We start from the raw sequence: 13,389 nt of genomic DNA, 5'->3' as shown, positions 1-13,389 counted from the left end.
GTGACAATCCACATCAATATGCTTTGTTCTCTCATGGAAAACAGGATTAGAAGCGGTCTTGGTTGCGCTATGATTGTCGGCAAATAGGGGCACTGGAGATGACTGATCCAGATTTAGATCACGTAGAAGAGGCCAGAGCCAAATGATTTCACTGCATGCTGAAGACATGGCTCGATACTCTGCTTCTGTGGATGATTTAGAAACTGTCTATTGCTTCTTACATTTCCAAGAGATAAGAGACTCACCTAGAAAGATGCACCATCTTGTAGTGGACCGTCTAATATTCGGACAACCAGCCCATTCAGCACCGGCATAGGCTGATAACTGAAGAGATGAGGAGGAAGGAAAGAACACACCATAAGAAGCAGTCCCCCTAACCATAACGAATGAATACGATGTACAGCTGTCATATGAGACTAAAGAGGGGTCGAAACAAACTAGCTGACTATTTGGACAGCATAAGAGATGTCTGGGCATGTCATTGTGAGGTAAATAAAACTCCACACAAGCTGACGGTAAGATGAGCAAGCTTGAGTGCTCTGAAAATGGACCATCATCCTTACTCAACTTCAGATTAAGTTCCAATTTCCAAAGGTGTATCAACTGCCTTACTGTCAGTAAGATGAGCAAGCTTGAGTGCTTGACCAAGTCAATGGCTGATTAAGAAAGTAACCATTGGAACTGTTATGCACTTCCAAGCCCAGAAAGTATGTTACTGGTCCAAGATCCTTCATTTTGAAGGATTGACTAAAATGATGTTTTAGCTGATGTATACAATCTTGGTCATCTCCAGTAATGAGAATATCATTAACATAAAGAAGCAATAATGTGATACCTTGAGGTCATTGTGATGTGAAAAGAGAGTAGTCTGAAGAGATTTGAGTGAATCTAGCATCAGTAATAATAGATCTAAATCTCTCAAACTAGGCACAAGAAGCCTGTTCGAGACCATAAAGGGACTTCTTGAGGTGGAAAACAAGATGTGGATAATGACAACAGCCCGGACGAGGTTTCATATAAACCATCTCCTTCAAATCTCCATGCAGAAAAACATTTTTGACATCCATCTGATATATAACCCAACTTTTCACAGCTGAAATAGCAAGGAGGAGACGAACTGTGGTCATCTTGAAAACTGGAGCAAACATCTCATAGTCAACTCCATACTCTTGTTTGAACCCCTACACAACCAGTCTATCCTCGTATCCGTTCAGGCTACCATCAGACTTCAATTTAACTGAACACACCCACCGACTTCCAATGACTAAAGCATTAGGAGGAGGAGAAACCAACTCCCAAGTGTCATTCTCTAGGAGAGCATCAATCTCAGAGTCCATGGCATCTCTCCATTGTGTGAGAGCAATGGCTTGTTGGTAGGATCTAGGAATATTTGTGACAAATAATGCAGCAAAGAAGGAACTATGGTCTGAGGGAAACCATAGTGTTCAGATAGTCTAGAAACTCTAGTAGAACGGCATAAGGTAGGACCATTAATAGATAGAGAAGTAGTGGTAACAAGAGGAGATGGCATCCTTACAGGAGCTGGAGTAGATGAAGAACCATGCTCTAGGAGAGACGGAGAGGTTGGGAGCAAAGGAGCTGGAGCAGCTATCCATTTCCAAAAGCAAGTTTGGCGCAGCAACTAAAGAAGAGATGGTGCTTCTAAACTACTTGTTAGCTCAAAGTATTGCAAAATGGACACTGAATCAAAAAATTTGATAATATAAGGAAAAAAAAAAAGAGATTTTTTAATAAAGATTACATTTCGAGAGATTCTAGTCCAATAGGATTTAGGGTCATAGAAAATAAATCTCTTATGATTAGGACTATATCCAAGAAAAGCACACAAGGCAGAGTAAGCAAATAGCTTAATATGCTCATGAGGAGGAGGGTGTACAAAGCAAATGCATTCGAAAAGTCAATAAATGTTTTAAAAATGGATTGATGTGGGGATAGATTACTAAGAACTAATGATGGAAGAAGGTGAATAAGATGTATAGTAGTGCTGGCCACTTCCACCCAAAAAATTGCAAGAGAATGGGAATCCAGAAGAAGGGTTCTCACAACACTCAAGATATGGTCATTCTTGTGTTTGGAAACTCCATTTTGTGTTATGGGCCCGAGCGTAGGATCGTGTCACGGGTCGTTCCACGGCAGGAACCCCTGATCTTCCCTTGCCCTTGGCCTTGCGCACAGACCCTATTTTGCCTATCTAGTGGGTGGTTTGTCCAAGAGACCATCCGAACTCTCCCTTGGGGTGATTTGTCCAAGAGACCACCCAAACTCTCCTCACTCTTTTCTTGGCTGGAAAACTGAATGCTTTATTTCAATTCGTGGCTCCTTAAATAGGAGCTTACAGAAGGAAATTCCTAATTAAACTCAAACTCCAACTTGACTCAAACTCCTAATTACCTACTCCTATTGGTAACTCACTATTACTTAAGATAAGATAAAGATGAGATTAAGATAAAGCTAAGGGATAAGGGATAAGATAAGGATAAGGTAAGCTGGCGGCGAGTTGGCTTGATGTGTCCAGATAAGGGTGGGCCCACCCCCATGAGCTGTCGTGTGGGCCCCGCTCTACTGCTGCTGCCGGGTGCGTGCGCGCGGCTCATGGTGCCACTGCCGCGCGGTGCGTGCGCGCAGTGCTGCTGCCGCGCAGTGCGTGCGCACGCCTCAGGGTGCCGCTGCCGTGCACGCGCCTCATGGTGCTGCTACCGTGCTGCTGCCTGGCGGTGCGTGCTGTGCGCCATGGTGCCGCTGCCGTGCGGTGCCGGGCGTGTGCATGGTGCGTGCTGCCGTGCGGTGCGGCCTGCTGTGCGGCTGCTGCCTATGACTGCGCTGCGGTGCCTTGTCGGATGGTGTGACCATAACATCACACCCCTCCCGGACTACGAGCTTGTCCCCAAGCTCGAATTGGGTGTCGAAACACCCTCAAGGGAATCCTGGGTGGCTTTGCCCTCCTGGATCGGGTTCCCACGGAGGGGGTTCATCCTCATCTTCCTCTTGTTTCACCAGGAGGCAGAAAAGTCTCTTGCACCTGTGCCTTGCCGAGTAGGGTTCATCGCAATTAACACATTGCCCCCTCGCCCTGCGTTCTGCCATCTCAGCCCTTGACAAGTGCTTGATAGGAGGTGTACCGCCGTTGCTCCCCACACTGGATATTGATCTGGAATTGGTGCTCATCTGTGGCTTCCGTTCTGGGCTGGTTGCTGGATATGAAGCCATTCCGAGTGGTTCCCTGTTGTCTGCTAGTGAAGACCCTCCTCCAGTAGGCTTCGGGTTTGTCCAAGCCACTGCTGGGCATCCCATGCTGAACGGCCCTCGACTGATCTGCAGTTTGCGTTCGAAGGCTCGGGCTAAATTCATTGCTGTGACCAGGTTAGGCGGGCTCTGCATCTCTACATCAACTCTCAGGGGTTCGGCTAGACCAGCTATGAACATATCAACCTGCTGGTCCGGTCGTACTGAAGAGGCCCTGGCGAGAAGGGTCTGGAACTGCCACTGATACTCTGCTACGGTACTGGTCTGCTTGAGATTAATGAGTTCCCCCAAAGGGTTGTTTGTTAGTGGGGGTCCGAACCGAAGGAGGCAGTACGACTTGAACTGTCCCCAACTAAGACCTGGTTCCTCCTGCTCCACTCGGTAGAACCAGAGCTGCGCTTCTTCGGTCAGATGGAACGCGGCCAAGCTGACCTTGTCCTTGTCATCAGTGCGCTGGTTGCGGAAGAACTGTTCGTAGCGGTGCAACCATCCCAGTGGGTCTCCCGCGCCGTTGTAGGATGGAAATTCCAGCCGACTGTACTTTGGAATAACAGCGGCTGTTGGGGCAGCGGTCTGCTGTTCGCTGGACGTCTCCACCCTGTCCGGTCGACGGCTGTTGGTGGTGGCGGTTCCCTCCGAGCTTCTTTCGTTGTTGGAGAGAAACGCTTCCAGAAGGCGTCGCAGCTCCCGGACATCATCCTTGACCTCACGAACTTCCAAGCAGGTTTCGGCGAGCCTATGCTCTAGCTCGTGGACCCTGGAAGTCAACGGCTCCTGTTCCCCCATGACGGTAGGCTCTGATACCAAGATGTTATGGGCCCGAGCGTAGGATCGCGTCACGGGTCGTTCCACGGCAGGAACCCCTGATCTTCCCTTGCCCTTGGCCTTGCGCACAGACCCTATTTTGCCTATCTAGTGGGTGGTTTGTCCAAGAGACCACCCGAACTCTCCCTTGGGGTGATTTGTCCAAGAGACCACCCAAACTCTCCTCACTCTTTTCTTGGCTGGAAAACTGAATGCTTTATTTCAATTCGTGGCTCCTTAAATAGGAGCTTACAGAAGGAAATTCCTAATTAAACTCAAACTCCAACTTGACTCAAACTCCTAATTACCTACTCCTATTGGTAACTCACTATTACTTAAGATAAGATAAAGATGAGATTAAGATAAAGCTAAGGGATAAGGGATAAGATAAGGATAAGGTAAGCTGGCGGCGAGTTGGCTTGATGTGTCCAGATAAGGGTGGGCCCACCCCCATGAGCTGTCGTGTGGGCCCCGCTCTACTGCTGCTGCCGGGTGCGTGCGCGCGGCTCATGGTGCCACTGCCGCGCGGTGCGTGCGCGCAGTGCTGCTGCCGCGCAGTGCGTGCGCACGCCTCAGGGTGCCGCTGCCGTGCACGCGCCTCATGGTGCTGCTACCGTGCTGCTGCCTGGCGGTGCGTGCTGTGCGCCATGGTGCCGCTGCCGTGCGGTGCCGGGCGCGTGCATGGTGCGTGCTGCCGTGCGGTGCGGCCTGCTGTGCGGCTGCTGCCTATGACTGCGCCGCGGTGCCTTGTCGGATGGTGTGACCATAACATTTTGTTGAGGAGTGTCAGGACAGGATCTCTGGGTCTGTATTCCATGATGTTGCAAATAGGTAAGAAACTCCCCATCCATGTACTCTCCCCTTGAATCCAAACATAGGTACAAATCATAGCATTGAATTGTGTGGTAACCTTGGCATGAAAAGTTTTAAATACAGAAAAGGCATCTGGCCTTTTGTGGAGAAAATATATCCAAGTATACCGAGTATGATCATCAATAAAGTAATAAAATATCTAAACCCCATTCTAAATATCATAGAAGACGACCAAACATCACTATGTAATAACTGAAAAGATGCAGTAGCATGAGAAGTAGAGATAGGAAATGGTAAAACATGGCTTTTGCTCAATCAACACTGCATACAAGTTTTATCAACATTCTTAGAAGCAAAAGTAGATAAAGGCAAACAACTAGATGATATAAGAGAATCAAGTTTTCGTGCAAAGGGATGACCTAAATGATGGTGCCAAATATTCCAGTCTTATTACATGACAAAAAAGTAGTAGAAAGTAAACAAGAACTGGTAGCAGAAGAGGTTGGCTTCTTCTCAATTTCCAAAGCAAAAAACCATCCCAGTATATGCCCCTTCACTTCCCAAGTGTGTTGGTCCTATATCAAAGAACCATCATGTGAGAAAGTGACAATATGGCCATTTCAACAAGTTGACCAACAGATAAAGTTGGTAGTAAGCTTAGGAACAAATAAAGATTGAGGCAATTTGAAAGTGGTAGGCTGAGAGGTAGACAAGGATACAACCTACAATATCAAGTTTCTCACCCTTAGCAGTAACAATATGTCTACTATAGGGAGAGGGTAAAAAGACTGACCACAAGTGGCCCTTGTCATGTGATTGGAGGCATCAGAATCTATGATCCAAAGATGGCTAGGGGAAGCACAATAGTAGGTACACTCACTAGACAAGCCAAAAGCAAAGAAAGCTGAGGAGATTGCCAAGGACATCAATTACTAAATTTTCTCCTCAATCATCACAACACTAGTTGTGTCACTCTTGTTTTGTGCACTAGAGGGTGAAACATCATCTGATCCCTCAACGGTAGTCTGATATGCCCTATGCTGATTTTTCTTTCCTTCAGATTGGTTTCCCTTAGGTGGCCTAATAGAGCACTCTAACAATATGTCCACGCTTCTTGCAGCAGGTACAGGTGTTCTTCTTGCAAAGGGATGCCACATGCCCATATTCCTTACCTTTTGCACTCTAGATAACTCCTTTGATTTGGACTTATCAGTAGCCAATAACACAACATCTACTACATCAATCTTTGCATTCACTGTCAACTAAGTATCATGGGTAGGTACAGTATCTCTACAGAGGATATTAGATCTGACCACCTCATACTCAAGACAAAGATGCACCAGGAAGTGAATCACTTTCCACCTATCAAAGTGTTCCTTCAGAGCCTTGATACAGCAAGCTAAAGAAACTTCCCCAGTGTGAACAAATTCATACTCAATCCAGAGGTTAACAAAACCTGCATAGTTCTCCTGAATCTTCCTTTGCCCTTGTTTGTAAGAAAATGTCTTTGTATTAATCTGATACTGTCTCAACTCTCAAGATGTTGGACTGCTGATAAACTTTTTCCAAATAATCATACATCTTCTTTGCTGTCCTGAGACCCCTCATCAGGGCAGCCACATCTGTTGTAACTGAGATGAGAATCCAAGAAGCAATTTGAGCATTATTAATCCTCCAGGTTTGCAGCCCCTTTACATCAGTCTCTTCAAGTTTAGTGGTAGTTCCACCAACATACCCCCAGAGGCCCTTCACCTTAACATAGAACTGAAGATGAAATTGCCACAGGGCATAGTTGGTGCCATCAAACTTAATGGGAAGAATATGACCTCTTTCGAAAGCCATTGGAAGCATTACAATGAAGAGAACAATCACAGAAGAGATGAAAATAAGTGTATAACCTTTGATAGTCCAGAAAAGGAAAGCTTCCAGATGAATTGAACCAGAGAAGGGATCAAAACCCCAGAAATACAGATCTGATCTTCACCAAATTTTATGGGCTGAAAAAATAGCCTAGGGCAACACAAGATCTAAAACCTTAGCCCAAATGGATCACTCACTGAAGAGAAATATGAAAAATACTGACCTCAATGGTGTCTCAGTCCAAAAAATCAGATCTCCTTGTTCTGATCAAAACAGTCCAAGGAGACAGGAAGTTTTTTTTTTAAGATAGAAAGAATCAATGTAAACAGAAAAAAAGAACCAAATCAATCCCTAACACAGGAGAAAAGAGTCCGAAATCAAAGGAAAAGGGATTGAACTTGCTCTGATACGATGTCAGTGCAGTTCAAAATAGAGAAGTTGAACAGATATGTGGTGGTTAATGTAGGGGTGGTAGATAGAAGGCAACGTTGATGTCAAGCCTTGATTCAAAATCCAACAGAGTATGTTCTGAATCTAGGGGAAACCCAAAGAATAGTGGCTGGTTTTCTTTTAGTAGAAAAGATCTACTAGAAAATAAAAAAAAAAAAAAAGAGAAGAAGAAATTATTTGTTTCTCTAACACAAGTTCAAGAAAAGAAAAGAACAACCTTATAGAAACAGAGCTTAACTCATCTCTATCCCGCAGCCCCTGCCACAGCCACCCAGCCACGCCAAGCCCGCAGCCCCTGCCATAGCCACCTAGTCAAGCTCAGCCTGTGCCCACATGTGCTCAACCAGTGGCAACTCCAACCCTCACCTAGTTCCTACCCATGCCCACAGCCCAGCCCCAAATCATGCCTACAACCCATCCACCATCCACACTTGTGGCCCAGTCCCAGTCTATGCCTGCAAACTACACACAGCGCCAACCTGCCACCCAACCAGTCTGCTCGCAGCCCAGTCTCCATAATCCCCAACTAGCGATTCCCACAACATGATTAATCATTTTCTCACCACAAAATTTTCATTTTATAAAACTAAGAACTAGTGGTGCTATGACAGATTAGGAGCTAGAATCAAGTATTTTACACAATTGTGTTACACTTCTGATTGCACTAATCATTCCATGTACTGGTGGCCTACAACATGGTCCATCGCACCGCTATTGCACTCTATGGTAAATTCAATGTTGAGCTTAGTTCTTTTCTTCACTGCTACCCTTCCACTCATCGCAATCACTACAAGTTGCATGATACATGAATATACATTCATCGCATGACATATCACGCCATTTATCGCATCTCATCATGCCACTAATCGTATGACATAGCATGCCATCCATTACATTGCATGACACATTTACCCTATCATGCATTATCAATGGATAGGTTCACTTCTTTCCTTTAATTCACAATCATGACTACTCTCTTGCACACATCGCAATTGCTCCAATCTTTGCATCACAATTATCTTATCACCCTTATGCTGTGTGCGTTGTGAAATATAAACAAGTCATTAAATTACTATTCACCAGTATGACCAATCATATATTTGTCCATCACCACATGTCAGCCTTGCGTTAATTCTCAAACTATGTGCATTGAGAAAGTTTTTTAAGTTGACAATCGAATTCGTTGTGATTAGATACTAATCCAATGGCCCATCCCTCTACAGTTGCACAGAATGTATACTTCATAAAGAGTTTTTTTTTATAACATAAAGTGATTTTTTACAAGTCACCTTACCATTTCAAACCCTTCTTGCAATAGATATCTAGCAACCCCCTGTATTCTTCTTAAATGCATAGTTGCCTTAAATAATTTCTCTTAGGCACAAATCTTCCTTGCAATAGATATTTGACAACTTCCTTTTTGGAGTTGCTCCATCGCTGTCATCAATTCATCGTGATGGGGGGCTACCCTATCAATAGAGCATCCAACTTACACTACAAAATCTCAGACATTGCAATGGGGGGCTACCCCATTGCAAGTTACAAACCACACCCTTCTTTATCACATAGAACAATTTTCAAACCAATTTAGACATGTCCACCATCAACAGGGATTTCCCAAACCATACAATTCATACTACGCATCATACATCAGCTACCCTATTGCAAATCTTCCACCCATCGCATCAAGGGGCTACCCATTGCTAGATCATAACATGCAATATAAAATATATTATAGCACACTCATACAAAGAACGCCTAGACTAACCGCACCTTGCTTACTAACAGAAATACTTCTATTAGTAAGCAGGAGGCTATGACAAGGAAAGTGGATCTTGAAGTGACAAGACCCATTTTTAAAGACTTTGTCTACTAATAGAAATACTTCTATCAATAAGCAAGGGGGCTAATGTAAGTACATAAAGTTAGCCATTGCACCTCTTGCGATGTGCAATAGGCAAGACAACACTTGAGCACCCATCTTACCGCAAATCTCATATCACATTTTCACAAATTCCTTATCACAGCTTTGCATCCTCGTACCGCAATATTGCAATTATGTAGCACAATCATGTATCACAGTTTCACTCCACAGTTTCATACTGCAACCTCGCACTTAGCCACTCATCACAATTTCCTCAAAAACCCAAAGAAGGTCACAACTACCCACGTCCTCACATGTGCATGCTAGGAAAGGGCAGAAGCCCAGACACCGAAGTAATTGCATGGACACATGGTGATAACCTAACTAGTCTAAGTGGCACAAACAAATAACTGCATAATGAATTCTAAAAGGAACATTCCAAGAATAGGAACTTCCTAAGAAAAATCTATAAATAGGGGATCCTTGAGAGGATCCACAACAAATTCCTACCCATTCAGACCACATGAGTTTCCTTCCCGCAAGAGTTTAATTTCCTGCCTAAGATCCTCCCTCTCAAATCCAATCTAAAACCCTCTCTTTGCACACCCCCCCCCCCTCTTTCAGCCTCCTCGGCTGGAATTCCAGTATCGACGAACTACAGTGGCCTAATCCCTAGCCGGAGGGCATGTAAGCAGCCCCTCCGAAGGTTCGGCCCAACTCCTCTTCTTCCCCTCGGATTCAGCTTGCCATTCTCCCCAGACCTTCAGAGTTAGACCTTCACAGTTCCAAATCCCATCCCACTTACACCACCTTTCTCTTCAACGACTTTCTTTTCTCCCAAGGGCAAGTGTGGTTTCCTTGAAGTGAACCATGAGTTCTCCCAGTACTCAGACAGGCTCATTTTGAGTTGTTTGCTTTGTTAAATTCTGCAATTATAGTACAGGAAAGATCATAAGCTGATTTGACAATGAAATCCCCAACTATACTATGGGCATACATAAGTTTGTCCTCTTCTCCTTACCAAAAGATATTCTGGAAGCTGCCAATATTGAATTTGGTTACAGAAGATTAAGCAACAGTTAGATGGCCTTATAGGTCCATTATTGAATTTGGTTAAGCCAATTATCCGGTCTCAACTAACATCAATAAGTATTTCTTATGTATATAAGCCTTGATATGATTTACATTAGTCATATTACTTCCTCACATTTTAACTAATTGTGAAATGCAAGGAGGTATACCTTTCAATGGAACAAACTCCATTATGCATTATTGTTTGTAACTTGTAAGTAACATGGACGTTTGTAAATAATATATCCCTGCAATTGAGGGATATATTAGACCCAATTGCAGGTCTAATGTTAAACTCCATGCTTTCTCATAAGAAGTTGCGTGATAGAAACAGATGAAACCAGACATAACCTTTTCTTTTCTAGTCAAATGATCAAAACACCAAATAAAATAATAACAATAATAAATATTTCTTTGCAACTCATTTTTCTTAAATTCCTTAAATTCTGCAATGTTTTCATGAATTTCACCAGGTTGAACGAAAAGAAATAAGCTGTCATTTGCCAATTGCACAATCATGTCAAATCTTTCGACCTACAGATACAATATAAGGAAGATACATCTGCTTTCAAAATAAGAAACACCGAATCAAACCTACCTGTTGAATTATCTTACGCTTGTTGTGTCCAGCGGCGAGGTCGTCGAGATTAACGATCTTCTTTATATTAGTCTGCATATCCCGGACAAGCTTGAACTGCACATCGGACTGTAAAAGGGCTCGAGTGATCTCGTTCAGACATTCGTTAAGGACCTTCTCGTCGATGATGGTCGCATTGCTCATCTGCTGGAGAGCACGGGAGATGCTCCCCCCTAGCTGTGCTAACACCATGTTTCCCAATCGATCAACTATCTCTGCAATTCAATTCGAAAGGTGATAACCTTTATCGTTAGGTTTAGGGTTTCTTCACGGAACTGGTTACTTTCTCCCGGAACCGAATGATCTTGCTTCGCTTCAGAGCTGTGATGCGTGCGTGAGAGAAAAGACAGATATCGAGTGATGGTCGAACAGTCGAATATGAACCCGGCGAGAAGTACTCGCAGACGAGCTGCAGCTTACAGGGACGGCTATGGCCAAACTATTTCCAAACAAATCAGATCTCCTACCCACATTTCCTACCAACGTCCCTACCCACAAAATAAAAATTAGACAATGTCAAATGTAACGGGACCGACATTAAGTCCATCCCCCAATCAACCAATTACAAACCCAATTATCCAAATAACCTTTTTCTAACCTAAAAAATTAGGGAGAATGACGGTTTATCCTAATAATTCTTAGCCCCACAATATAATTGGGGTAAGCGTTAATTCGGAATTGATATCAATACACGCGTTTTAGGGCAGGTATGTTTGTGATGCAATGTACTTTTTCGAAAAATAAACATTTCCCTTTCTTAGAAAGAGGAACCCTAATCTTCTTCTCTCTTTTCCATAATCTCCATTCTATTCCCCATACCATTCTATTCCAAAACACTTCAATGTCATTTGGTTATTGGTAACCGGTGATGTAGGAATGGTAATGGGGGCCGAGGCAGGGCTGGGTTTTGCATGCCCCACCCCAACCCCAAAATCAAATGTCATGCCTAATCCCCATTCCAAATCCATCAAGTAGGGGTGAGCAAAAAAGACCGAAAAATCAAACCGACGAAACTAAACCGAAAAATGATTAATCGAATTGGTCGGTTCGGTGTTTTTAAAAAATCGTAGGTACTGGTTTGGTTTCGGTTAACCAATATAGAAAATCGGCGGTTAACCGAACCGACCGATATACATATATTTATATATATAATGCATATTTATTAATTTATAATATATAAAAATATAAAATATATAAAAATATACATAAATATTATATATATATGTATATTATTTATATTTTTATATATTATAAATTAATAAATATGCACTATATATATTTATAATATATTTATTATTTAAAATATAATATGATATATATTTATAATTTTTTATTACATATTTATATACATTTTATAATATATATTATAAAAAAAGAGGGGCGGAAGAACACCAAATTGGTAAATCACTTCACCATCTCCTTTCTTCCTTCTCTATTTCAAATGTAGTGTAAGTTTTGTTGTTTTTTTCACTAAAAACAAGGGTGGGAAGACATTTTCGACGAGAAACAAGGGTGGAAGCAGACCAGGAGTGATCAATTCGTCTTGTTCTTGAATCCAAGTAGGAAATACTTTTTCTACATGATTTCAATTGAATATGATGTAGGCGCAGGTAGCCCCATCCATTCGTAGGCTTAAACGTGTCAGGCGGCACCAACCAGAGCAAGTCCAATCAAGGTGAGAGCGCAGCAGGGCTCGGTGGGTTTCGGGGAACCAATGGCACGAAGTCACTTGGCAACCTCAGATGACCACACTCCTCACATACGGACTGCATCCCCACCGTCTGAGCTCACCTACCTCCAAATGACTCCAAGTATAAATAGGAGGTGACCCATGATAAAGGATTGAAACTTAAGCTCTCAAGCTCACACTTGAGATCTCCCATTCTCTTGTAGCCTCGTCTAAGTCCTCACACCTCAGACTTAGTCCACCCTACATCTCCCGATACTAACTTAATCGTTAGAGTCTCTGCCTTGGGATTGCACCCGAGGCCTCTGACGTCTTCTTCCTTGCAGATACCTCAACCACCTCAGGTACATCACACCTCAGACCTCGGACCTCGGGTACCTCAGTCATACCTCAGCTTAGGAGTGAATTTACAGTGCTGTCCTTAGCCCATTCTGAGCATCAGCAGAATCTATGCTACGAACAATATAGATGTTATTAATAAGAAAATAGTTAAAAAACACAAAAAAAAATGAAAAACATTGTGATGTTAAAAAAAAATGTTTCCCTTAATTGGGCCAAGAAGATAAACAGGTTGGTGTTGACCTGTTTTTTGATTATCAAGTGATAGGTCATTGTCGACCTGTCTTCTGACCTTGTTTCAAAATACAATGTTATACACGGTTGAAGATTTGTTGTGTTAAACACGGGTCGATGTTCACCCGTCATTCGACTCAGTTTCGATAATATTTTGATTAACGACAATTACATTTAAATTATATTACTTAAAGTAAATACCCTTTCAAACTATAATTAACGACAATTACATTTAAATTATATTAGAAACTATAAATAATAATATTAAATTCTAAACTATTAATAACAATAATTATATTATTTTCAATAATATTATTATTTTGAATATTTTATAGTTTTATTATTTAAGGTAAATACCCTTTCAAA

General features: G+C 42.7%; 1 protein-coding gene across 2 annotated transcripts in view; it reads right to left on the bottom strand.

Annotated features, from left to right (window-relative positions):
* LOC104599194 (signal recognition particle subunit SRP54 2-like) overlaps positions 1-11,234 on the bottom strand; it is an 86,705-nt gene extending 75,471 nt beyond the window's left edge. The window contains exon 1 of one of the 2 annotated variants that reach the window (XM_010261628.3): positions 10,725-11,234. In XM_010261628.3, coding sequence (XP_010259930.1) covers positions 10,725-10,955 — 231 coding nt within the window. In that variant the 5' untranslated portion in view covers positions 10,956-11,234. The remainder of the gene's footprint in view (positions 1-10,724) is intronic. The other variant, XM_088898284.1, reaches the window with a different exon arrangement.
* Positions 11,235-13,389: the final 2,155 nt, after the last annotated feature.

This window comes from Nelumbo nucifera, chromosome 2 (genome assembly GCF_055504915.1).
Source record: "Nelumbo nucifera cultivar China Antique chromosome 2, China Antique-T2T, whole genome shotgun sequence".
In the NCBI taxonomy this organism is placed as follows: domain Eukaryota; kingdom Viridiplantae; phylum Streptophyta; class Magnoliopsida; order Proteales; family Nelumbonaceae; genus Nelumbo; species Nelumbo nucifera.
Note: the sequence above shows the minus strand (reverse complement) of the source record. Positions and strands in the feature narration are given on the sequence as shown.